The sequence below is a fragment of the Phacochoerus africanus genome, chromosome 13, assembly GCF_016906955.1.
Source record: "Phacochoerus africanus isolate WHEZ1 chromosome 13, ROS_Pafr_v1, whole genome shotgun sequence".
Taxonomy (NCBI): domain Eukaryota; kingdom Metazoa; phylum Chordata; class Mammalia; order Artiodactyla; family Suidae; genus Phacochoerus; species Phacochoerus africanus.
This window is the reverse complement of record NC_062556.1, coordinates 17,691,633-17,718,002: the sequence shown is the minus strand read 5'-3', so window position 1 is coordinate 17,718,002 and position 26,370 is coordinate 17,691,633. Positions and strand designations below refer to the sequence as shown.

The 26,370-nt window shown below is 43.2% G+C and overlaps 1 protein-coding gene and 1 long non-coding RNA gene across 3 annotated transcripts in view; both read left to right on the top strand.

The window, feature by feature from the left end:
- Positions 1–18,011, top strand: part of LOC125113584 (uncharacterized) — a 38,446-nt gene extending 20,435 nt beyond the window's left edge. The window contains exons 5-7 of one of the 2 annotated variants that reach the window (XR_007131502.1): positions 7,413–7,504; positions 14,066–14,124; positions 17,850–18,011. This is a non-coding gene — a long non-coding RNA (uncharacterized LOC125113584). Of the gene's footprint in view, positions 1–7,412; positions 7,505–14,065; positions 16,247–17,849 lie in introns of those variants that run through there. The other variant, XR_007131501.1, reaches the window with a different exon arrangement.
- A 1,189-nt stretch (positions 18,012–19,200) lies between these two features.
- LOC125113236 (basic proline-rich protein-like) lies at positions 19,201–20,814 on the top strand. Its single transcript, XM_047755814.1, has 3 exons — positions 19,201–19,527; positions 19,571–20,260; positions 20,326–20,814. The coding sequence occupies exons 1-3, from the start codon at positions 19,201–19,203 to the stop codon at positions 20,812–20,814; spliced, it is 1,506 nt and encodes a 501-aa protein (XP_047611770.1).
- The last annotated feature ends 5,556 nt before the right edge of the window (positions 20,815–26,370 follow it).

The following is a 26,370-nucleotide window of genomic DNA, read 5'->3' as shown; positions in this document are numbered from 1 at the left end:
CCAGAAACATTTATCCAGAGTGAGCATATTCCAGGTCAGGGGGGTCAACACACTATTGCCCTGGAGCCGAGTCTAGCGTGGTTATGTATTGGCCTATGAACTAAGAATGTTTTTCACATTTTGAAAGGGTTCTGAAAAAAAATGAAGTTTCTGTTGTGGCTCAGTGATAATGAACCCAACTAGTATCCATGAGGTCACTGGTTTGATCCCTGGCCCTGCTCAGTGGGTTAAGGATTTGGCGTTGCCGTGAGCTGTGGTGTAGGTCGCAAACGAGGCTCAGATCTGGTGGTGCTATGGCCGACAGCTGCAGCTCTGATTTAAAAAAAAAACCAAAAACCACAGAGACTGTATATGGCCCACAAACCTTAAAATATTTACTATCTGACCCTTTACAGAAAGGTTTGCTAAATAGTTTGGATGATTTGTGCTAATGTACCTTTTATATATATATACATATTTGTCTTTTTAGGGCTGCACCAGCAGCATATGGAGGTTCCCAGGCTAGGGGTTGAGTCAGAGCAGTGGCCTCTGGCCTCACCACAGCCACAGCAATGCGGGATCTGAGCCACATCTGTGACCTACACTACAACTCACAGCAACGCCGGATCCTTAACCCCCTGAGCGAGGCCAAGGATCGAACCTGCATCCTCATGGATGCTAGTCAGATTCCTTTCCGCTGAGCCATGACAGGAACTCCTGCCTTTCATATTTTTTGAAGCCATGACATTTATACAAAAAATACCACAGTTGAAGAAAAGTTGTCTGTATTTATTTTGTGTGTTTCATCTTAAGGCACATAATTTGTGTAAGCTGGCTAGGAGGACATTCAGTTAAAAATTCAGAACATTGGAGTTCCCGTCGTGGCGCAGTGGTTAACGAATCCGACTAGGAACCATGAGGCTGCAGGTTCGGTCCCTGCCCTTGCTCAGTGGGTTAAGGATCCGGTGTTGCCGTGAGCTGTGGTGTAGGTCGCAGACGTGGCTCGGATCCTGCGTTGCTATGGCTCTGGCGTAGGTTGGCCCCTAGCCTGGGAACCTCCATATGCCGCGGGAGCGGCCCAAGAAATGGAAAAAAAAAAAAAAAATTCAGAACATTGAGTGAAATAATGCAGAAAAATTAAGTCTTTCAAATTTATTCATTCACTTTGTTATTCTCCCCCACTAAGGGGTTAGCTAAAATGAAGAGATAATGTTTAATAAAGGACAGCTTTGTAACCTGAAGAGTTCCAAAGCTAGATTACCTCCTTTGACACTGCTTTGAAATTAATACCTGATCTGACAATTAAAGCTCATACACAGCCATTTGATGTTGTTTATTACATTCCCACTTTAGCCCATGGGGTTTTAACCTATTTCTATATAATGATGATTTCCACATGTACATCAATAGGCTTAACAGCTTATCAAGAAAACTCGAGTCCTCTGTCTTTTTGTGATATCCCATTTAGATCAGACATTAAGTTCATTTTTTTCCTTCAAGCTATTTCTTCCAAATTCCTTGGCTGTTGCTGGTGACAACACAGATTTTGGGACCTTCAAACTTACAACCTTGGATTCGTTTCCTTAGTTTTTTCCCTCCCATAGGTAAACAGTTGCTAAACTTGTTACTTCTTAGAATTACTTCTCTACAGTATACTTGATATATCCTTTTTCGTTTTTAAAACTGCCCATTTAATCTAAGCTTTTAAATGTCAAGTTTGCCTTGTAGTTTCCTGTATTGTATTGTATTATTTGGCAGCCACTTGGTATTCTCCCTAGTCCCCATCCTATCTTATCATAACCCTTCCCCACTAGCCTACACAAAACATAAAATGCTTTCTATCAATATTCCGTAAAGAAGGGAGGTCCCGTTGTGGCCAGAAGTGTTGCTGGGTGAATAAGGAAAACTTGATTAGCCAGAAAAAAGGAATTTAAATGGAATCTCCTTTCCTTTCAGTGATTCTGCTTGGAAGGAAAAGAGGAGAGCAGGAATTGACTCACAACTTAAGTACCAAATGAGAGATTGTCGCAGGCAAAAGACTGATAAATATGTGATAGTAACCACTGGAAAGATAAAAGCCATAAAATTCAGCTTCTGCTAGTCATGCTTTCCCTTTTTGCTCCCCATACACCTCAGCTGGGAGTCTTTATTTGTGTAGTATTTATGTGGTTTGTGTTATTCTGGTCTTTATAAAGTTATCTAGGAAACTAAGAGAGCTGACCAACAGAGAAGGGAAAGTAGTCTGTTCCGAATGACAAAAGGAGTTCAAGTCACACCGAACATCTTTCTCCCATTTAGAAGCATCCTACTATTTAAGACCTAGTATTTCATTTTTCTCTACTTATATTTGTGTTCTTTCTTCCTATCAAGTCAGGGAGATGACCTGCCTATTCCTGCTCTGCAGTAGTTTTGTATATTGTTGCATCTCTCGTGCCTTGAACAGTGCCTAGCACATAGCACATAAGAAGCATTCTATACATATTTGATGAATAAATGCATGGCTGTCTTTTCTCTCTGGCAATCCAAACCCATCACCACTTTCAAAAAATCTACTTAGGATTTTCCAGTTCTACTAGACTTCCATCCATTATCAATCTAGTTTCAAATCACTTCATTTCCCACATCCTATTAGCAACTATTTCTAGTTTGTACTTGGCTAATCTACTCTTATGTTACTTTTTACATATTCTTGTATCTTTTCTATGGATGTTGTATTTTCAACTAAAAGATAATGCCTCAAGTGTTAAATACTGTATGTGCTATTCAACCGTGCCCATGTGCTGTAGAAAAGTAGACCCTCAAGAGAGGGGCAGACTATCTCCTTTTGAAACTTACTCTCTGGATTAGTGTGATTTGCCTAGAGAGGGAGTTTAGATACAGAGGTTCTGGTTTTTTTTTTTTACTATTTCACTCATATTGTGTGACTTTGAGTAAAGTCATTCCTTTAGTGTTCAGTTTAAGACCTAATTAAGAAACAGTTTCCTAAAGAAAAACATTTCAGCTTTACAGAAGCATCTATATGTTGGTAACATTTATCCAGAAATACTCAATGTAATATAAAAGCCTGGACTGGTCAGTTTTAATCTTTTCTTGGAACTTCCATAGAAATGTCCATGTAGCAGAGATACTGAAATAGTGTTAAATAGAAAATATCAGCTGTAGAAAGAACTGTAGTTTCTTCATAGAGAAGAACAAGAGATAATATCATAGATTTTTTTTTTCCCTAGGGCCGCTCCCACGGCATATGGAGGTTCCCAGGCTAGGGGTCGAATCAGAGCTGTAGCTGCCGGCCTACACCAGAGCCACAGCAACATGGGATCCAAGCCGTGTCTGTGACCTACACCACAGCTCATGGCAACGCCAGATCCTTAACCCACTGAGCAAGACCGGGGATGGAACCTGCAACTTCATGGTTCCTAGTCAGATTCGTTAACCACTGCGCCACGACGGGAACTCCAATATCCTAGATTTTTGTAGTACTTAGGCTACTCCTTAGTTGTCTCACAACAGAATTGATGTAGAGGAACACTTTCAAGGAATTGCTGAGGTTCAGAATAAGACTGTACAACGCGTAAGAGTGTTTTCTATAATGGATTTCCAAATAGTTAAATTAAGAATCATTTACTCTCAATTTCTCCAACTTCACTGTCTTCCGGCAAAAATTAAAGCTGTGCAACCTGTACATAACAGCAGTTTCTAACAATGCCAAATCAACAGCAATTTCTAGATCATTTTCATTCCCTTCTCCATGAAAATGCCCAACAAACTGTTAGGTTACTAAAGAAAACTGATCAGGTAATATTACTCTTTGCTTTCACGTAATCATTCTAAGTACATCTAAAATCAGACATTGACATGAAAATATGAGGGGAAGAAAAACTTCAAGCCAGAGAATTGAGTTTTACTTTTACTGACATTTATATATCACACTTCCTGTTTATGATTTCAGAAGTGCAGCCATGCAGTGCTTCTGTTAAAACTAAGTAATTGGGAACAGTTTTGAGGATTACATGGCAGCTTACTCAAAGGGAAAAAAAAAAAATTGAGCTGCTTATGGAATCGCTATCTTTGTTGTGTACAAAGTTGACTCTTTGTCAAATGTCATTTACTAATAGTGTAATTAAAAGGGAACTTGATGGCTTTGTGCCTTTAAAACAAACAGCCCGATCATAGTTCTAAATTTGACCAGTTGATGGGATAAGAAAACCAAGCCAACCCCTTTCTACTATATATATAAAGGTAATTCTTGCAAACATTTTTTTCCCTTCATGTAGAGATTTCAGTTAACTTTTGTTGTGCCTTGACAATTCTGCCCAAAGGAGGGAAAGGGTAGACATAAATACAGTTCCTAAAAGGCCTTTTCTTCCACTATTGTTCTTATTTGAAGCACAATTATGAGTTAATTTTTGGTGACCAGAATTTGTGTGTGTTTGTATGTGCACATGCATGTACATGTAGAGAGAGAGAGAGAGAGAGAGCACCCAAGTGAGCAGTGGCTGCTAGCCAGACATCAAAATCCATATTCTTATTTCTTTCTTTTTTGCTTTTTAGGGCTGTGCCTGCAGCATATGGAAGTTCCCAGGCTAGGGGTCTAATCCGAGCTGCAGCTGCCAACCTGTGCCACAGCCACAGCAACACCAACACCGAGTCGAGCCACGTTTGTGACCCACACTGCAGCTTATGGCAACACCAGATCCTTAACCCACTGAGTGGGGCCAGGGACCAATCCCACATCCACATGGATACTAGTCAGGTTGGTTTCCACTGAGTACAATGGGAACTCCCCATGTTCTTATTTCTTCTTGGCCAAACAGATAAGCTTATTCCCAGCCTCCTTTGTAGTTAGCTGTGGTCATGTGACTAAATTACAGCCAATGGAATGAGAATAGAAGTTACATGTACTACTTTGAGTTCTCTCCCCTAAAAACTCCGCTTCCTACAGACTGAAATAGAAAAGACCCCCAGGGAGACCTTGGAACTTTGGTACTGAAAGCCTAGGTACAGAAAGACCTTGAAAACTAAGCATTGAAATGCCTGTTTATTTTAGCAAGAAACAGACTTGAGCTGTTATACATTTTGGGGTTGATCTGTTATGGCAATTAGTCTCCCCTAATTAACTCAATATACAAAACTTGTATTCAAAGAGGCTGTATGATGTACAACTCCCATGGGCATCATTTACATTGGAATATATGTGAATGGCATTTCCTGAAGCACAATTAAGCCTCAGTTATGCATGCACATGGAGATATATTAATGTTCCCCCCAGGAGTGGTACGATATTGTAGCTCTGCCAAACCAACACCAACTTCTCTCTTGCATTTTATTGCACAAGAGCATCAATTTGTGTAAAGTCACTTCCCTTTTGTGTCTGTGGTAATAGATTAAGGTGGAATGGATCATCCAACAAGTATCTTAAGAGAAAATGTATACTTAGGATCCAAACCAGATCTCTTAGATTTATTCAACTGTATTAGTTTATAATCTGTTACCCTCTGCCATGCATTAGGCCAACAGACAATGTCAGGAGTCTCCTTCCCCTCTGCCCTCCAAGCTTGCTGCTGTGAATGATAAAAACTTTGGCCTTCATTTTCCTTATCCCTAAAATGAGAGCTAGATTATATGACCCCAAAGAGCCCTTCACTAAAATTCTACTATCTGTGACTACAATGTCCATAGCTATTGGTAGAACTAATTATTACTGTGACTCTTCCTTCAGATTCCAAATTGATACTCTACAGGTGCTTAAAAGTAAGTTAAAGTTATAAAGAAAATGTTCAACTTGCACCAATTCACAGAGAGGCACAACAGAGATTTTGCTTTTCTCTTAAATAAAAACTATTAAATTGAAAAGATTTTTTTTAACTCATTCAAGATATTTTTTAGAGTAATTATAAATCAGTGTGTCACCTCTTTGAATTTTTTACTCAGTGGATGAAGTAGCAAAGCCAATGCAGAATGTGACATTTATTGAAATAATATGCCATATTACAAAATGTAAACTAAATAGCAGATTGTGTATTTACTGTTACTGAAGTTAGCAGTTAAAACCTTAAGTTTTACTTCTCCTAATTGTACACTTATGTTCTAATGTTTCAATGAAATAACAATATTAGAACAAGTTCAAGATCATGGCAGAATCACCAATCATAGTTCTTTTGTCATGGTTAACTAAATCATCTGTATCTTTGTATATTATGACAGAACTAAATCACATTTTTGTTATAGTGGACAGAAATGAATCTTTACCTATTTGTCTGCTGGTAGGCATTTAATCTCATGGATTTCAGATTCGGTTAAAGCTAAAAATGTACATTATCCAGACTTGATAAAGGCATGGAATTGGCTTTGATTCACATTCTTCAGGAGAGCTGCAAAAATATGGACCTTACTCAGGGTTGACACTTTTTTAGAAAAGAGGAAGAGCAGGCTGTATATATCATTGTCCAAAGTGGAGTCTTTATATTAAGAGAAAGCCATGTATGGGCTGGAGTAGATAAGAAGAAGGAATCCCAGTAAATTTTTTTTTCCCCACAAAAGGAACGAGGCAGAGAGAGAGAGAGCCTGCAGTAGTATTTTGAATACCAGTAGACAAGCATAGATTCTAAATATCCTTAGATAATTGCATAAATAGGGAAATAATTTTTAAAATGAAGGTACAGTTACAAATTTATTGTGGTATATCCATATGTTGGAATGCCATGCAGATATTAAAAATGTTTTCAAAAATATTCAGTAACATGAGAAAATGGTCATTATAAACTGCAGATCCTTTATTTCTGTCCAAAATGAATCAATCTTATTCTTTCTGACCTCTGTATTTTTCCTCATTGCTATGTCCTCCCCACCCCCAGTATAAATAGCAGCATAATGGAAATAATATCTTAAGGAGAGATGCATATACACTGAATTTTTAAGATTGAAGGCATTTTAGAGATCATTTAGTCAAAATTCATCATTTTGCAAAGGAAACTGACCCTGGAAAATTAAATGTCTCCCTTAAGGCCTCGATCCCAGCATTGCTAACTTGCTAAAACCTGGGTTTCCTTGCTCTCCAAATTTGGCACATTTACCTTCAGTTATAACTGGCTACATCAGAGGTTGGTTCATACCAGATTAGAGAGAGACTGAAGGTTGGGCTAAAGAGAATGAACTTTATCCTAGTCTGTCTTTTTTTTTGGGAGAGGGTGGGTACAAGGCACAAGGGAATGATAATGATCAGAGTTGTAAAATATCTCTAGAGATCGTCTATTTCTTAATCCTAAATCTTTTAACTTTTTTCTTACTCAGTACCACTTTAAAAATTCTTGGGGGAGAACTCAAATCACTTCTTTGACTCATATAAATAATACTGAGAAATGGAAGTAACTGGATTACAACTTCTAACCATTTTACTTATTTGTTCACTTGCTTTTGTCTTTCTTTTCCACTAGAATGTATTTTCCAGGAGGGATGGCCTATATCTTTTTGTTAACTCCAGCTCCTGCCAAGTATTTGACACATAAAAGATGTTCAATGAATGTTGGTGAGTGAATTAATAAATGATAGCTACTGAAAAGCAATAATTAATTTTCTTTGATTCAGTTTCTCCTGGAGGTTTTCCCAAGTTTTGTGATCCCATTACCAGTCTAAATTTTAGAATGGGGTGAACCTGCCCTATTCTGCATATGCTATACATTTCAGGGTAGCACAATCGAACTGTTTTATAATATTAATTTTGGCACTCTTAGACTCTTGTGCCAAATTTGCTAAATTTGGGAATGACCTTGATCTGTAATTAGATTTTTATCCACAGGTGAATTGTGTCTACTTAAACCATGAATTACGTGTGTACCTTTGACATTACATTGATGATGCATCAGGAGGGAACACTGTTATGTGCACATACTTGGAAATAGGAAAAAAGTGATGCTAATACCTTGAAAAATAGAAGCATTAGGCTGAAATACATATACATTTAAACTTCTATCTCAAATTAAGTGTAAGTTTCAAATCTGACAAAGAGAAGTAAATAATATTTTGAAGAGTGGATTTTCCCTTAAAAGTAAGCTATTAAAATAAAAACAAAGTAGTAAGTTCCCTTGTGGCACAGTGGGTTAAGGACCTGGTGTTGCTGCAGTTGTGGTGCATGTTGCAACTGTGGCATGGGTTCAGTCCCTGACCTGGGAGCTTCCACATGTCATGGACACGGCCAAAAAATAAATACATAAGACAAAGCAAAACAAAACCACTGAGTTTCTATTCTAAGCCTAAGCTTAAAAATTCATCTCAATTTTAAAAGGTAGGCCACATAAATTTTTCTCCTTAGGTTTATTTTCAATATAAACATATGTAGAGTATTAAAAGATTTTTTTTTTTTTACAGAAAAATTTTTACCAGATGAAGAAGCTTAAAAATGTTGGCCTTTTAGCCTATTTCTAGGAATTTATCCTAATTTAGAAAATAATCTGAAATGCTAAAACAGATTTATCCATAAAAAAGTTCACAGCAACATTATTTGTAAGAAAGTAAGGAAAACAGCTTAAATGACCACTTAAGGGAACACTACTCTACACAAGGATCATTATGCAGCCATTGAAAATGTCTTTAAAGAGTTTTAAATAAGTTGAAGAAACATTTTTGATAAATTCTCATGAAAAAAGGCAGTGTACTTAAATAGTTTAAACTTCATAAACTTAACTGTATGGAAATATGGTTAACTGCAATAGTCAGTTACTTCTAAATAAAGGAATTACTGGTTATTTCTTGCTGTCCTTTAAAAATATTTTTGTTCTTTATTTTACTTAAACGTACTTTTAAAATTTTCTTCACTTAGATGTACTATTTTCATAATCAGAAAAAGAAACCTATTACTTGGCATAGATGTGTGTTTATGTCCCAGTGATGTTTTGAGTGTCATCACATGAGTATAAATATTGTTGACCAAAAGAAAAGTTTTGGTATTATTTAAATCCAAATAATGTAGTTTCCAAAACAAACACTGATACATATCCTATAACTGGTAAAGTCCTAATGGTTTAGTATAAGCTACTAATTATTTGACATAGCAGGCTCTCAGTATGTTCATTGATGGGGATGGTTAGAGAAGGGATACCTCAATTAATTTACCAAGTTCCTTGAATCTGTCAGTTAACAACTCTCCCACCAAGAGATTAATAATAGTCTTGTGTCAAAAACCTGTCCATAAAAATACCCCTTAGTTTGTGTGGTGCACTTCTGCAAACCCATTATTTTGTTCTTCAAAAAGAACAATCTCTTAAGTGCTAATTTTTAACTAACACAGAGGGAAGAAAAATTTGTCCTTACCTTGTTTATATTGGCAAGCTATGAGCTTCAAATAAGATTTTGTGATCTGACACCACCAAGAAAAAAGTTTTCTGAAGAAGTAAGTGGCAACAGTACTTACCTTGTAGGGTTGTTAAGTTTTAGAAATCATGTATGTCAAGTGCCCAGCATAGTACATGGTACATAGGCATTCAGTAGATGGTGGCTGTTATAATAATATATAATATTGCTATGACTTATCTGTTATAGCTAGAATAGGGTGAGTTGAAAAAAATATGGAGTGTAGTCTACTTTAAAATATTACTCTAGACTTTCAGATCAAGACGGAGAGTGAAGGTAGATCACAAAATCTTCCTCCGCAAATATTTTACAAAATGGTTTATGCAAAACAAAGAACAGTAAAAACACCTTTTAAAACATTAGCAGAAGTAGCCAGAAAAGGAAAATGTCTGCAACCTAATCCAATGAAGGCCAAAATAGTACTATTATTTCAAAATAAATAAATCTGGAACAGCAAGAAACAAAATAAGCATGGCTGGAAACCAAATTCTCACCAAAAGAAAAGACTGGCACATTTCCTAGTCAGCTTATCAGGATGATTATGCCACATCTCCTCTCCCCTAAACCTGCCGCATTTCCCCACTCCTCACTTCAGACTCTCATTTTATTGATAAATAGAAGCTGTCACCAGAGAAACTCATCTTTCCCATGCTGTATTTGTCAGCCTGCCTTCATCTGTACTCATATACTCTCTCTTCCTTTATCTAGAGGCTGCCATCCCTGCTCTTATCTAAGGCAAGCCCTTCTCCTTGTGCCCCAGATGCCATATTTCCTTGTATAGTCAAGGACTTCATTCCTGTGATTATCTCCTCCATTTCCTGCATCCTTAGTTTCTCTTTCTTTACTGGATTATTCCAGCCAGCACACACTGTAATATTTCCCCTTCTAAAAATACTACCATCTTAGACCTCATATCCCCCCCTATTTCCATGGTAAGTAAGAACTCCTTTCTTCTGTTCCCTTTTATAACAGTATTTTATTTGATTTTTAAAAAGATTTTAAAGATTGTCTATGCTGGCAGTTTCCACTTCCTCATCATATATTATCTCTTCAATTCATTCCAGTTAGGATTATTGTCTTCACAGCTCCACCTAAACTGCTCTTGTTTATTAACAATTACCGTCTTGCCAGATCATCTTCCTCTTTCCAAATGTTTGGGACTCCTAGGCATAGTCCTCATCCTTTTTTTGTTCTTCCCTGTCAATACTCATTTCCCCCTAGGTCATCTGACCCATTTTTTCTGGTTTAAATATTGTCTGTGCTCTTAGGACTCCTGAAATTTGTATTCTATCCCTAATACCTCTGTTAAGCTCTGAACTCATATCCAACTGCCTGCCCAGGAACTCCGCTTAGGTGTCTAATAAAAACCTCAAAGTTAACTCATTCAAAACAAACATTTATTTTCTTCTCCCTCTCAAATTACTTCTTCCTAAGTTCCCCCATGTCAATAAATGACATTATTTTCATCCAGTTGCTCAAGACAAAAGCCTAAAAAAATCATCCTTAATTCCTCTTTCTGCCAGTAGACTGTTATCTTTTCTCAATAAACCCTTCTATACTCTGCTTTGTGATGCTGGGACTGGGACTCTGGAAGCTACATTTCTACTTGCTACAATCAGTCAACAGAAAAAAAAGTCAAGAAGAGGGAAAAAGAACTTGTTCCTCCTTGTGGGCTTTCTGCACCTGCCAGCATTGCCCAGTTATGGAACTTCTCCCTGGCAGCAGCAGCTAGCCCTAAATTTCAACTATTTTCCACTCTCCTAGAACCAGCCCCCACAGAGAAGTACTAAAAGCCATTGGGCAGTACCCCCCCCCCCCAGGTTAGGGTTCCAGCTCTGCCGAGTTTCCCTTTATAGCTCCTGGCTTCTAGAAACTTCAGGTCTGCCCGAGTTTATTGAGGACTAGGAGTAGTAACTGTTTCCTGAACTTCCTCTGTTATCTCAGGGCTCTCTTTTTCCTTTTTCGGTTTGACCACACCTGTTTGACTAATTCCTTATACTCATTTGAGTGCTGTTGAAATACTTAGCAGCAGCCAGAGTGACTCCTCTAAAGCCCATACCATCTCTCTGCTCTGTCACAGTTTGAACAAATTTCAGTCTCCTCTCTAGGGTCTCCAGCCCCTTTTGTGACCTGGCCTATCCAATTCTCTGGTTTAACCTCTCATCACTTTCTGGTTACTCATTCAACTTGAATCATTCTGTCTTGAACACACCATTCTTCTATTGCAAGTCCTTTGTACTTGTTGTTCTCCTCATATGGATTGCCCAGGTGTTTGCCTAGCTCGCTGCCTCACTTCATTCACATTTCTTCTCAAATATCATCTTAGGGAGGCCTGCTCTCACTGCGTTATCTAAAACGCACAATTCCTGCCCCGACCCCTCCATTTCTTTACCTGGGTTTCTTATTATTATCACTACCTGACTTTGTTATGTTTATTTCTCCCTCCCCTATCCTCAAGCGAAAGCTTCACAGCTTCATAAAAGCAGGGATGTGATCTTATTTACTGCTAGTGCTGGAACTCAGTACATTCCAGTTGACAAATTAATTTAATAAATTGCAGTGAATGCAGAAGAAAAGTGGACCAGAGTAATTGCAAAGATGATAATATGCAAGTGAGACAAATATATCAGCCTGATTCAACTTCCTGGGTACATAATGTAACAAATGGATCAGAAAAAAGCACTTAAAGATGTAATAGAAGAGAATTTCCACAAAATCGTGAAAGAACTGACTCTGCAGAAAAAAATATTCAAAAAAAGTGGACATACAATATTCAACATCAAGGCATCTCCTGGTTGAGCTATTAACCATAAAGAATGACGGAAAAACTTCAGACCTCTAAGCAAAAAACTAAGTAACTTATAAAAGGGAGGAAGTCATGCTGGCCTTAGACTTCCTCTAAGCAATATTCAAAGCCAGAAAACAAAGGAAAAATGTCTACAGTTTTAAGGTGAAGCCAGCATGATCCTAAACCATTATATCTAAGTAAGTGTCATTCAGAAATTGACAAAAAAGGCAAACATAGCATCCATGAATCCATGTAGAAAAAAAAAAAAAAACTTCGTGAAGAGCCAGTAACTAAGTGATGAATGAAAATTAATGACTAGGAATTGAGAATCGAAGTGTGTTGTGACCAAGAGATTTTAAAATAGAAATCAAGAGCAAATGATCAAAGGAATTAAGTTTACAAAACAGAAACATTATAACCCTGACTTTTAAAAAATAATGACATGGCAAATGAAAATATATTTTTTTCATAGCAGAGTCTCAGCATTTCTAAATTGGGAACATACAGATTAAAAAAAAATCTCCAAACTCTTAATTTTTTAAACTTTGGATATTTTAGGAAATAAGATTTCTTGTGGCAAAGAAACATTTTTCTAAAGTTCAGCAGTTCCTTCAGCTTATCTTACTACTACCAAATTCAAATAATTTAAAATTTAATACTTAAAGAAATTTAAAAGTGTGCATGTTCTCATCTTAAATATGATTATCTTATTTGTATAGGTACATGGAAATACACCTACCATGATGGTCATTTAATATTGATGGTAAAATCTTGGATCTGAGGAGATTTAAAAACTTTCCTGTAATTTTCTGTATTGTTTAAATTATTTATAAATGAATATATATATATATATATATATAAATAACTTTTTTCTTATTTTTTTGCATTTCAGTGCACACCCGCGGCATATGGAGGTTCCCAGGCTAGGGGTCCAATCAGAACTGTAGCTGCCAGCCTATACCGTAGCTGCCAGCCTGTACCACAGCAGCCATAGCAACGCCAGATCCCAGCTGTGTCTGCAACTTATGCCACAATTCACAGCAACTCCAGATCTTTAACGCACTGAGTGAGGCCAGGGATTGAACCCGCAACCTCGTGGTTCCTAGGTGGATTCATTTCCACTGTGCCACAATGGGAACTCCTGAACATGTATTGTTTTTATGAAACTAATAGAAACACTATCCTTTAAATACTATTATGCAAAACAATGTGAATATACTTATATTTTTAAATGGTTAAGATGGTAAATTTTATGTTTGTGTTTTGCACAACTAATAAAAAATACTGTTATAAAAATTATGATATAGAATACATCTAGCTATTATGGCCTTACAGATGGATTTTTGACTATAGCAAATTTTTCTCAAATCAACTTTTCCACCCAAGGTTCCCCTTCAAACTTTACACTTCACTTAATACTCTGTACTTGCCAATATACCTTATCTAATTTTAGAAAATAAGATTATTCACTGGCAGATATTTTTATCAGAATGCAAAATAAAGAGATGCCATATAAAAAGTAATATATTCTATTACTCTATTAAATATCTCAGTGTTTTAAGAATATATGTCATTTGATTTACATATTTGGGGAATATTTTAATGATTTTTTTTCTGATAAAATAATATATGCTCATTTTAGAAAATATGAAAAAGGTAAAAATTACCATAATTACATAGCACACTTTGGTATGTTTTTCTACCACCCTTCTTCTATGCATATAAATAAATGAGAAATAGTTTTATAATCTAAAAGCTTTATCTGTACATAAAATTAAATATTAATATTTCTCTGTGGCATTAAATATTTTTAGTGGTTGCAAAAATTCCATTAGATTGATGTACCATGGTTTATTTAATCACTCCTTCACTATTGACCATTCAGATTGTCTTCTCTCTATAGATGTTATAATGGCCATATATAAATCTTTTCATATTTGATTATTTTTTTAGGATTGGTTCCTGGAAGTGAAACTACTGTATCAAAGATACGTTTGGAAGACTCCAGAAAGGTAGGTAATACAGTAATAGATGAGTTTGCAAATTTCATTGCATTCTTAGAAACACTAGTTATTAGCACTTATTTTCAGTATCTGTCAGTCTTTGGGGAGACTTTCTATAATTTAGTGCGACAAACTTGCAGTTTTGCTCATACACTCATATTAATAACTTTACTATTTCAAGGACTTAAAGTTCTTTGTTTTCTCCATGATGCTTAACAGAGCCTTGCCCAGACATTGAAGAAATGCATATTTTTAATTGGCTTTGGCAACATTTCTTTTAAAATAAATTATCTTTTGAACACATGGAAAGGTGAAGAAAAGTAACATTAAAAAAGATCCAAATTATTTTACTTAATAAAATAGAAGATTGTACTCAATTCTTAATGTAGTAGTAGAGCATTATTGCTATCAGCCAGCAATGTTATATTTATTGAATTTATTTATTGAAATCATACTGATTTTATTGCTTATTGTGTCATTATCACTATAGCACTTTCCAAAATGTTTCAAAATGCTTAGTTTATAAGGTTAAGAAAAACGTTCACTAGATAACTACTTTGAAATAATTTCTTCAGCGCTGCCTTCATTCAAGAGGACTAGAAGCATACTGGCCTATTTCCAACTTTCTTTCATGTTATCTTTGCTATGAAGTCATTCTATAGATAGGGTAATAAGCATTTTGGCATACAGAAAAATAGCATCTGTAAAACTATATGGCACAGTTTGGCTGGAGTTGTTCCTCCTTGAGAACTGCATTACGTAATTTAAAAGTGTTTTCTTAAGCTCCTTTGGGCTGCCTCCATGGTAGCTATGAAGTCACTGAGAACTACGAACAGTTTGGGGCTTGATAACAAAGTCTATTAGTTTAAAGTGAACACTGTCAGTATTTTAAAAAATCATTGCTTGATAAGAAATTTTAAAAACAAAGATATACTTAATTCATTTTATTTTTTAAGGAAGCTTGCTACCTCAAAAAATCATCGAGAAATACACACACAAAAAGGGTTCATAAATGTACATTTGTTCATTACTTAGATGCTCTTATTTTAAAACCTGTACTCTATAGCATGAATTCACAGTGTGATTTCAACTCAATGTAACTATAATTATGCAAAATTACCAACATGTATAAAGCACAGCCTTTAGGAGAGTATGAATTATTAAAATGACTTCAGCACTATTTCTGTCTCTAAATCATAAAGGAAGTTTCTAAGGGAACATCAAAGATGTATAAATTATAATAATATCAGCTCTGGGAGAATTTTAAAAGATACTGGGTTAAAAGAAAAGATTAATCTCAACTACACAAAAAAAGGTAGTATTTTCACTTCCCTAGAGAGAGAACTCTTGAGCCCCTTTACCAACCAAATAACAATGTGTACTAGTTTTAAAGAAAAATAATGCATTGTGCATTGTAAAAGTGGGAGAAGAGTCATTCAGAATTTGTATGGTAATCAAGTGTTATATCACCTCAAAGAAACATGCAAATTCTTATAAATACCTAAAGTCTCAGCCATCACTTTAGAATTACTGAGTTTTATGAAAAACAAGCCCAAGTAAAGTCGAGATGAGATCCTGACATCTGAAAAGATATAGACCTTTTTTAGAAATACCATTTTAATTATGTAACATGGATTTATTATGAAATTACTTATTGGAACAATAATCTCCTTAGCATTTTGCTTTTTAACTTTGAGAAGTCATTTTGTGGCATTGCCAATGATCTAGTGAGGTCCAAAATCAGTGACAATTCAAGGAGGGAATGAAAAAAACTTTTAGGACCTGATCATCTGCTTGAAGGTACAGCCTCTGTAGGTTTCCCATCTAGCTTGGGAGAGAGAGGTGTCTGTGTATGAGTGGCCTGACCTGGAGGGGAGGGAATGGTCCTGAGGGAGAAGAAGGGAAGATTATGAGACTGCCCACCTAGATTGGCTCATGATTAGCTTTGCTGGACCAGTAAAATGTGTGGGGTTTTATATTCCATTCTAATATCAAAAAGAAGATTTTTTTAGGTTTAAGCATTTTTTCATGTACAAAATACTGTTTATAATCTATTTATCTTAACATGTGTGGTGATTTTAAACACATTGCAAATTCTGTGACACTCTTTCCATTAAAAGACAGAATCTAACTCCTCTGTCTAGAATCTGTATGGCACTAGTGATATGCCTCTAAAGAACAGAATGTGATGGATAGGCTGTTCCAGACTTCTAAGATTAGGTCCTACGTGATAACAGCTTTACCTGGCTCTCAGGCTTGGGCGTCTTGGGACCCTTGGAACCCAGAGCTCTGTTGTAAGGAAGCCCAGGCTACAAGGAGAGACAGGTGTTCTGGCTGAAAGCCCCAGCTAAAGTCCCAGCCACCCATCAGTACAGATTGTTAAGTAAGTGAACAGGTCTTCAGATGATGCAAGCCTCCAGCCAATGAGCAGCCCCAGCTGCCTCCCAGGGGACTAGAAACAAGCTGTCCCTGCAGAGCCCTACCCAGTGCGCATTTTCATGAGCCAGTAACACTGTTATTATTTTAAACCACTAAGTTCTTGGGGTGGTTTGTTGTGTACATCAGTCCTGGCTTCAATTAAATTTCTAGCTCTGGTTAGCTGTTAACTAGGAACCCTTTCCCTCCACTACTCCTTGTTTCCCTAGCTAGACTGAAATCTTAGCACCTCCTAGTACTAACTGTGGATGATTAAGTGCAGTTTTGAAGTGCCATTGGGAACAAAAAACACCATCATGTGGACCCTTTCTAGCCAAAGTTCTTTTTCTTGAAGGCTTAGTGACTGAGCAGGGGGAAAAGAAAGCCTGATTCTCTCCATCTCTCCTTTTCTTCTTCCTTAGGCATCCCTAGTTTTTAGAAAAGAGAAGAAAGCAAGATTTAATCCTCTCCTGCCCTCATCCCCCTTCTGAATTACAGTCTTTGGAAAGGTGCTTTCTTTTTCACTGAAAGATTACATAGTCTCATAAAGAGACCAAACCAGCCACAGGTTTTCATTTCTTATCGAGGAAGCAAAACAGTTAGTTCCTCCTCCTGAACTAGAGACTCACATCTCCTCCCAGTGTACACCCCAGACCAGAATAGGGGTGGATCCCTCGCCTTGGCCCCGCCCCCCCCCCAGCCGGTCACTTTCTCATTCCACTGACTCTTTTAAATTACCTTTCTTGAATCCATTTTCTTCTATCCCCACTGCTACTAGGTACACAGAAGTGGTCCTAATCAATTCTTAGATAACAGGCTATTTTACATTCCATCTTACAGCCTCCAGGACCCCAACTGGTATAATATTTTCAAAGACCTATAATCTTTTCATACCTGACCATGCATTCCCTTAAAAAAAAAAAAAAAAAAAAAACTTTCATAGGTTTCCCTTTCCCATAGGTTTTAATCCTGAGGCCCAAAAGTCTTTCTCACAGAGTAAATCCTTGAAATGGTATGCAAAATTGTAGTAGAGGTCTGTAGGTGCATTTTTTTTTTTTTCCTGGAAAAAAGACTAGATTGCTTTCCCTAGGTTCTCAAAAGGCTAAAACCGTGTAGGTCTCAGGCTAAAATGTAAGCTCCCCAGCATGGACTTCGAAGTCCTATATGGATTGGCCATCCGTCCAGCCTCCTTTCTCTCCCTTCTCTTCATCCTCCTCACATCCCACTTAAATTTACCTCACAGCAGTTCTTCACTACAGGTTGCTTTGCTTGCTCAGCCCTTTCCTTTTTCTTAGCTGACCTAACTTTTGCCCATCTAGGAATCTGCCTTCTTTACGAAGCACCTCAGGTCATGCCACCTACAGAAAGCTATTCAGGATAAGCAAACTGGATGTGAACTCTTGCCTCCCTGAAGCCAGTCTAGCATTTGCTTTTTCTCTTAGCATCTACCCCCTGGATTTCCAAACTAGGGTGGGAGTGGGGCGGGGGGGGGGGGGGCGGGTAGGAAAAAAGAAAATAAATCGTAAAGTAAAACCTGTTAAGCAGTGACTGATAATTGTTTGTACAGCACTTATACACAGAAGAACCCCAGGCTGTGGTACACATTTTTATAGTACTTTCTTGGGAGGTAAACATGTTATTTATAATCGCCAGCAGAATTTTGATGATAAATACAACACACACCTTCCTGCTACAGAATATCCTATACGAATTTTCAACATCATCCAGTTTTCCTTTATGCCCAGCCACCACATGGTGTTATGTATTTAACAACTCCGGCAATTAATAAACAACATAGTTATGATATTCTGGGATCTACTAGGACTGCTCTGTCATTTACCTGAATTATTTCTCCTTGGTTCACGAAACTCACTTAAAAAGACTGTCTACCATCAGGCGTCCTTGAAATTCTCCATCTATCCAGGAAAAAGTTTCAATTTTGAGATAAACCGTGTTCTAAGTCTGCCTACAGCACACGCTTTCTTTAAGTCAACCCTTTCCTTTTTCAAAAAGTCACTTAATTGTTGCCTCAAAAACCGAGCTCTTTGCCCTCCTTGGATAGACAGATCACAACGAAGAGTATTTCCCTGTAGCTAACACATCAACTTATAAATAGCGCTTACCGCGCTGAGTCACCAAAACCCGGAGTTTCCCCAAATAGCTTATAACGACTGCTGGGATCGCGTCTTCCAGAATAGTGACAGAATCCTACAGAAGCCATGAGGTTAGCCTCTAGGCCTATGCAGATAAGCAGGTCCCAACCATCCACCACCCAAAGAACGTGGGCAAGGCCGCCTCTTCCCAGCCAGGCGTAGACGTCGGACCTCGGATGGCGTTCTCAGACAGCGGGACTTGGCCTTGACCGCTCCTGGACTGTCCCCGCCCCCTCCGGAGCTGGGAGCCGCAGGGGGCCGGTACCAGCCTCCGCCCAGGGCTGCCCGCTCACACAAAGAGGCGCGTCCAGAGAGGGCGGCCTTGGGTTCTGCTCAGGTTATAGGCCCGGGACTCTGGGCAGCTGGGGAAGCAGTTAGGGGCTAAGGCCTTGAGGAAAACCCCTGTCCCCCCCTCCGCCCACTCCCACACGTTTGAAATGGCAGCAGCCGCCTGTTTGGGGGCTGGGGGAGCAGATCTGGGGGAGGGAACGGAAGTGCCACCCCCTGCAGTCAGGGGATGGTGACGTCACCTCTACTGTCGGCCTGTAGCGGGGGCGTCTGCCTGTCACGTGACGCTACCCCCCCCTCCCGACTCCCCGCCGAATCCCGCGCGCGCGCTCCCTCCCCCAGTCCCTTCTCTCCAACTTTCGCCCTCCCCGCTCCAGCACGGCTGTCAACAGCGCCAGCTCCGCCCCCTCCCCCCGCGCCCAGTGTAACCGCCACGGCGGCGCGGCTGGCGCTCCGGCTTAGGTCCGGGCTCCTGGAAGAGAGCGTGACTTCGGTCCTCACCTATCCCCCAATTCCCAGCGCGCTGGATGCGTGGACGCCGGAGCCAGGGTGCGCGGTGGCGTGCGGCGGCAGCGCTTCTCCGCTGAACCCTCCCATAGCAGGCGCAGGACGAGGCGGAGACGCAAGGTCCAAGCTCAGAGGGGGCGAGTTGCGCTCAGCAGCCTCCTGGTCTTGGCACGTCTCCGCTGGGGGTTGACCCCCCCCCCCCCGCGGCGGGATCCGCAACCGGGAGCCAGCCGTCGACCCCCTACCCAGCGGCCCGCGCCTCCGCGGCGCTCCCGCCTCCACTATCCCTGCCTCCTGGGCGGCGCACGCAAGTCCTGCCTGGCTTCGTCTCGGGCCGCCGCGCGGCCGCTGGCTGTACGACGAGGGGCCAAGCACAGAATGCCTCCTTGAACCCCCTCGGCCACCCCGCCGTGCACTGCTGGGGTTCCCGATTGGATGGCTGTCACTGCTGCGCCTCGTTCTATTTTCCCCCTCGGTTCCCTGCTAAAAGTAGAGGCTTGGGGGAGGGAAAAGAAAACCCAGTGTTGAAAGGGGCGGTGCAGACTGACCTGTCAACGGCAGAGAAGGAAGACCCCCAGGTCGGGGCGAGCTCTCGAGCCCGCGCAGGGAACGGAGCCCTGGTTCCCGCGGAGCGGCGCGGCGGCAGCGGCTGTGGCTCAGCCAGGTGTCCCCCCTCGGCGGGGCCCGCGCTGCCGCGCCCGCCCCCTCCCCCGGCGCCGCGCTCCCCGCCCCATCATCAGGGACCAGGGAACCCCCCAGCTCGATTTTTTTGTGCAGTTTCAGCAAGCTCCGAGGAAGTTGGTCCTTTTGTTCCACTATTTATAGATTGCGTCAACATTGCGAAAAGGAGAAGGCGGAGCGGTGGCCCCTCCTCCTCCCCTCCCCCGCCGGCTCCTGGGAGAGAAAAGCCCCAGCACACGACCTAAGTACACAGCGCGCCAGCCGCCCGCCCGCCCCCGGCCTCCAGCTCGCCGCTTCCCCCTCCCAGTCCCGGCCAGAGCGCTGCCAACCCCATCACGTGCCCGCCCGGGAAAACCAGCTCCCCGGGGCTCCGCGCCGCCCGCCAGGCTCCGTGGCGGCGGCGGCGGTGGCGGCTGCCTCACTCGGCTGGGCACCCAGCTCGTGGGCTCCGGTCGTGGCCCAGGCGGTCGCGCACAACGTGGGCACCCGCGCCCTAGTCACCCAATGGGGCCCCGGGGTCTGCAGCTCTTGGGTGTGCTTGCAAGCCTTCCGCGCTTCCGCCCTCTACCCTCCTCCCCGCCTCGGGAGCGCCAGCGCCCTGGTCCCGGAGTGTGCGCGCGTCCGGGCCTCTCCTGGGAGCCAGGGGCCCGACTAGTCACTCGAGCGGCCGCTTCCTCAGACGTTGGGATGCCCATCCTTCCCGGCCCCCGCACGATTGGCTGAGGGCGGGGGATCGAGCGACGCGGGGGTGGCTGGCGGCAGCTCGCCGGCTAGCCGGCGGAGCGCGGGAAGTACAGTGCGGCAGTTCCGAGACGCGCGTAGACGCTCTCCCTCCTCCGCAGGTGCAGCCGGGCTTAGTGCGAGCTCACTTACGGCTTCTCGGACATCTGCGGACCAAAGAGTTTGCAGACCTGAACCTCAGTGGGGGTAATACAGTTTTTACGGAGTTACTGGAAGTTTGATGTGTGACAAAAACATTTGAACTTTCCTTTAAAAATCTGATGACGAAATGCTAGGCCCTGCCATACGTCCCGAAATGAAACTGAGCTCCCTTGCCGGCCTAAACCCTCTTTTCCTGAGCCTGGTGTATACAAGGAAGGAGATAAATAAGAGAAGAAGGCCTTATCAGAAAAAGAAAAAGAAAAAAAACCCAGTGCAAGTAACTGGCTTGAGCGTTATTTACCTTCGCAGCTTCCGGTCGTTTCCCTAAGTGATTTATTTAGATCACAGATTAACTTTCCAGAATCGGAATAAAATAATTTAGCTCTTCAGAGCACGGGTGGAGGAAAGCCAGGGCTGAGTTGGGACGAGTGCAGGAAACGCGTCGGACCTTTCTGGGCAGCTGGACAGTATGGTAAACAGTCTGGAAGGGTTATATTATTTTCTAAGGAGTTTTGGAGGGACTGTTCCTTCGCACCCAGCTCAAGTGCAGGCCGGGGGAGGGGAGAGGGAACCTGCACCGGCCCTTGCTGGGAACCGCGCTTCCGGACCCGACACAGGGCTAGGGCAAACCGAGGAGCGCTTTCGCCTCTAGCTGAGAAACCTTTCCAGGTTTGGGCCTTTTTCTTTCTTTCTCTCTCTCTCCCCTCCCCCTCCTTCCCTCTCTCCCCTCTCTCTCTCCTCCCCTTCTCTCGCCCCACTCTTTTTAAGGGGGAAACCTTAAGCTTTGGGTTCGTCCATTTAGGATACATGCGTTTCTCTCGCCCTAAAGGGGGAGGCGAGTTGAAGTAAGCGAGACTGAGCAGTGGTTGCTGGGTTTCTAAAGCGCAGAACTGAGTGGACCAGCAGCAGATGGGACTGGGCATTAGGTCTCCTCACACCTGATGGGGCTCAGAACCTAGTTTGGGAGCCCGATCTTATTGTCCAGCTCTCTTGCCTTTTCTCTCGGTTTCCTTGCAATTTAGTGAAAGGCCCCGGCGCCCATCTTCCCGCCTTTCTTCCCTGCCCCGTCGTCTATGTTGGAAAGACCCAGTCCTCCTAAGAAGGCGAATTCGTTTCCGCGTCAATTTTGTTGCATCAATATCTACAAATCACGTTTCTTTGCACGAGGAAAACAAGCCAGGGCCTCCTGGCCTTTCCGGCCCCTGCAAGGGACAGGGGTGTCCAGGCCTCAGCTTGAGGCTTCCCCTCCCCCCCCCCCCCGCCCCGCTTTGGGCCGAACCGCGGTGTCCACACCACTTTGTCAGGACACGCGCTTTTCACCCCCACTTTGTTCTTCCGCAGTCTTCCCAGCTGCTAGAGAAGGGAGCGAAAGCAAAACGAAAGCACCCGGGGCACATCAGTCGCGGCGGCTTCCCTGAACGCGGCCGTGGGAGGCCAACGTCTGGGGTCGGTAGGCGAGGGTGGACGCGGGGCTTGCGTGGAAACTGGGTGGCGGGTGATCCCCGCAGGACCCCCGGGAGCTGCTGGGAGCTCCGTCGCTCTTCCTCCCCCTGGGAAAAGCGACTGCGTGTGAGAATGTACCAGCCCCGAAGGGAAAGTTTGGCCTGGGTCTGGAGTTGAAATTCGAGACTGATTGGGACCGTGCGGAGGGGACGCAGAGGCAAAGGAGTGTGGCGCGGGGGCGAGCGTTGGCCCCCGGCTGCTGAGCCGGGGAAGAGGCCGGGGAGAGCCGGAGCGCGGCGAGGGCGCGCAGAGGCCGCTGGGGACTGGAGGCCCACGGAATTGTTGCTCCGCTGAGTTGCAAACTCAGCCTGCTTCCCCGCAAAAACCAGAGTTCTACGCGGTAGAAAGACTTCAGGAAACTTTGGTGACATCCTCTGCAACCCGCCCTCTTCCCTCGTGGCAGTCACTGCGAGGACAAAGGCGGCCTGCGCTGATTTGGACGAGGAGCGGCCCGTGTGGGCGGCCTTAGAGGCCGCAGACTTTTTCAGTTAGGAGAAGGATGAGTAGCTTTACGAGGTGAAGATTACCGCCACAACCACCCCTCAGGGGTGACAGCCAGTCCAAGTCTGATTTGTTAATAATCATTCTCATTCCCCCATCTTCCCCCCGCAGTGACCCAACACTGGGAGATTGGCCTGCGAGATGCTCTCCCTTTCACTCCAGTAGGTTTCTGTGGCCAAACGCTCGAAAAGCCCCACCTTGCCCTACCTAATAAACAACTAACTTTATTCTATTGAATGTCACCTTTGTTGTAGAAATATCTGTGGGTTTTGGCAAGTGTCAAAAAAAAAAAAAAAATCACCTGATCCTAAATGAGTCGAATGTGGAAACAGTTTTTTGTGCGAGTAGTTTGGGTCTGTGCTTTCTCTCACTGGCACCTAATGCATCGCAGCTCCAGGCTGTTACACCTCTAGCTGTGCAGGGGCACTTTCGCACCACGCCCTTCCTCTTTTAAAGAAGGAGACTTGGAATTGTGCACTTGTGTGCCTTATTTAGATTCTGCATCGCTGGTTATTCATTTCATCAAAAGGACTCAAAAACCTCTATACTTTTAAAAGATGCAAAATGGAGTTATTTTAAGCAGACCTCGGGAAGGGCAGCATTGGTTTTCCTGCTAATGATATGCTGGTTAACAGGCAATAGTCAAATGCAGACTAACTTTGTTCGTTTTCTTTCTTCCCTCTTCACTCTAACTGCAAATATCAGAAAGTTCTAAGTGTGAAAAACATGGCCCACTCCACCCAAATTTCTTTCTACAATGATGAGAGGAGACCAGCAGGTGAAAGAGCCACGTAGGATATTACTTTTGGAAAGAGTCTTCTATTTCTTAAAAAGAAAAAGCAGCAAAAGCTACTTTTGACTCAACAGACTGATTAAAATGCCTGCTTTCACCATGCGCGCCCTTTGGTTTCATATGTGGCCACTGTTCTCACTTTCTTGCAAGTTTTTCCCCTTGTAACTTATTTCTGTGAAACAGAGATTCCATCAGGTTATCTTGCTAAACTGGGCGTCTATAATTATGAAGTTGGTCCTTTCTCCTCCACCCCACTTAAAAAGTACACACACGACTTTGAAAGCCCATAGTTATCTTTATTTCGCATCCTACTTTTTTTTTTTTTTTTAAATTCCGCATTCGCAAATGATGCTTTGCCTGGGCTAGGTTCAGACCGGATTATCGAAAACATTACCCGCCCGGGCAGTCCCTTAAGCCATCGAAAGCCCAACCTTGCGCAGGCTGCTGGAACCCGCACCAGAAACCTCGATTTAGAGTCCAGTTTGGAAACAAATCGTTGCTTTTCGCGGTGAAATGGGAACTTGCCCAAGCGATGCATCTGGCTTTAGATTTTATGGGGAATATGATCTGGAAAAGGGAACGCCTGTTTCAGGCGCGGCAACATGTCCCGCGCGGATCCCCAGGGGCTCCCTCCTGCAAAGAGCGCGCGGGCCTCGACCCGCAGGGCCTCAGCCAACCTCCGGGCGCCCTGGTTTGGGTTAACCTCACACCAGCGCTCTCCCTTCCTGGTCTCGCCTGGGGTCGCTCTCCGCGGCTGACGAAGCTTTTAGACCAGAGGAGAAAGCTGGAGACTGAAGATCAGATGTCCTTAAAGGGGCTGGAGAAAGGGAGAGGATCTTCGCAGTTAGTGCCAAGAAACTCGGATACCCCGCGCCCGCCGCGAGGCGTAGAAAACTGTCCTGGGGGAACACAAGTGTTCCCGAGACTTTGCCAAAGTTTCGAGAGTCCGGAGGTAGCCTGTTCCCCACTCCCGCCCACCTCCGGGTGGTTTCATAATCCCCCTCCAGGCAGCTTTGGGCGAGGACCCGGGCTGGGTGGGGCGGGGTGGGGTGGGGTGAGGTGGGAGGAAGGATCTCCTCTCCCCCCGCCCCAGCAGCGGAAGCGTCTAAGGGGTTAAAATGGCGCTGCCGAATGCGGGTGAGGAGCGGAGCCAGGGTTCGGCCCCGACGGGCGGGAGAAGCGCGGTGGGGGTGTGGGATCCCGGAAAAGGCTGGGAAAGCGGGGACCAAGGGGAGGTGTGAGGAGGCGAGAGTTGTTGCTCTTGGGGGCTAGTTCCAAGGCAGTTGCCGGCAGTAGTGGGGACGGGACCGGCAGCTGGAGAGCCAAGCCGTGGTTCGTGCACGTCTTGCCCCCCTGAGCAGGGTTATGTCAGGAGAGCGCCCTGGCACCGAGCTCTGGCCCGCGGAGAAGATACTCCCCCTCGGGCTCTCTCCGCGAGCGGGGCTGGGCGGGCGCCGAGGGGCGGGCGGTGCGCCGCGCGAGCCCAGGGCTCTGAGGTCGGCAAGTCGCCTTCGGAGCGGGCGGCGGCGCTTCTCCAGTCCACGAGGAAAAACTCATCTGAAAAGGCACCGTCTTGGTCAGCAGCCCTTTAGCCCCTGGTAGGGAAGATGGAAAGGGACTCAGGGAACAAGGGAAACTCAGTTTAGAACTTCCCAGAGTTTCCAGGGTTGTCCGGCGACTGGAATCTTGAGAGCTCTGGAAGAACTGCACCCATTTCTCCTTCCAGAGCAAAACTAGAGGCGCGTTCCTCCAGAGGAAGGCTGAAGTTCAGGCCCCACGTAGAACCCGGGCAGCCCCGGCTGGCCGACCTCGGGCTCGCTTCTTACAGGGAGGAGGGGAGCGTCCTTTCCGAACAGCCCTGGGTGGGGAGCGCGCGACTGCGGCGCGCTCGGCGCGGGCCCCGCTGCCGGCCAGAGCGTTACCGCAGGAAACGCCTCGTCCCGTTTTTTCGGTCCCCCAGTCAGAACATTTGGCTGAATCTCGAAATAACTTTTCTGATAGTCTGGAAAAGAAACACGACTAATAGACTCACCATCAGCCTTGCGTCAGAGGACCATTCATTTCCCCTGGACTACAGTGAGATTGGTTTTTTCATTAGTTGCAGGAACTGAGTTTTTGATGATTTACCTGGCTGCTCAAGCTCCTGGGTGTATTCTCCTCCCCTCCTTTCCCATTTCATCTGGTTGTCAACTCACCACCCCCCCCCTTTAAGAAAAAAATAAACCAACTCCGATACTCAATTCCATCGTATCCATTGTAACATAGTCTAATTCAGCCTCTAGCAGTGGTCACTATAAGCCACTGTGTTTGCATAGCCCTCACAAAACGGGTCAGGTTGTCGGTTCCTTTGATCCTCAGAGACGGAAAAGTTTTGCTCTGCATGTTTTTTTCTTTCTTTTTTCCCCCACATCACTTTTAGTGACGGTGCTCTCCCCCCAGTTAGAGATTACCTCTCCTCCCAAACAGTTTGGGATTTCTTTATTTTTACAAGAACCTAAACAGTAAGGAGAAATTCAGTGTGTGCTGAGTCAC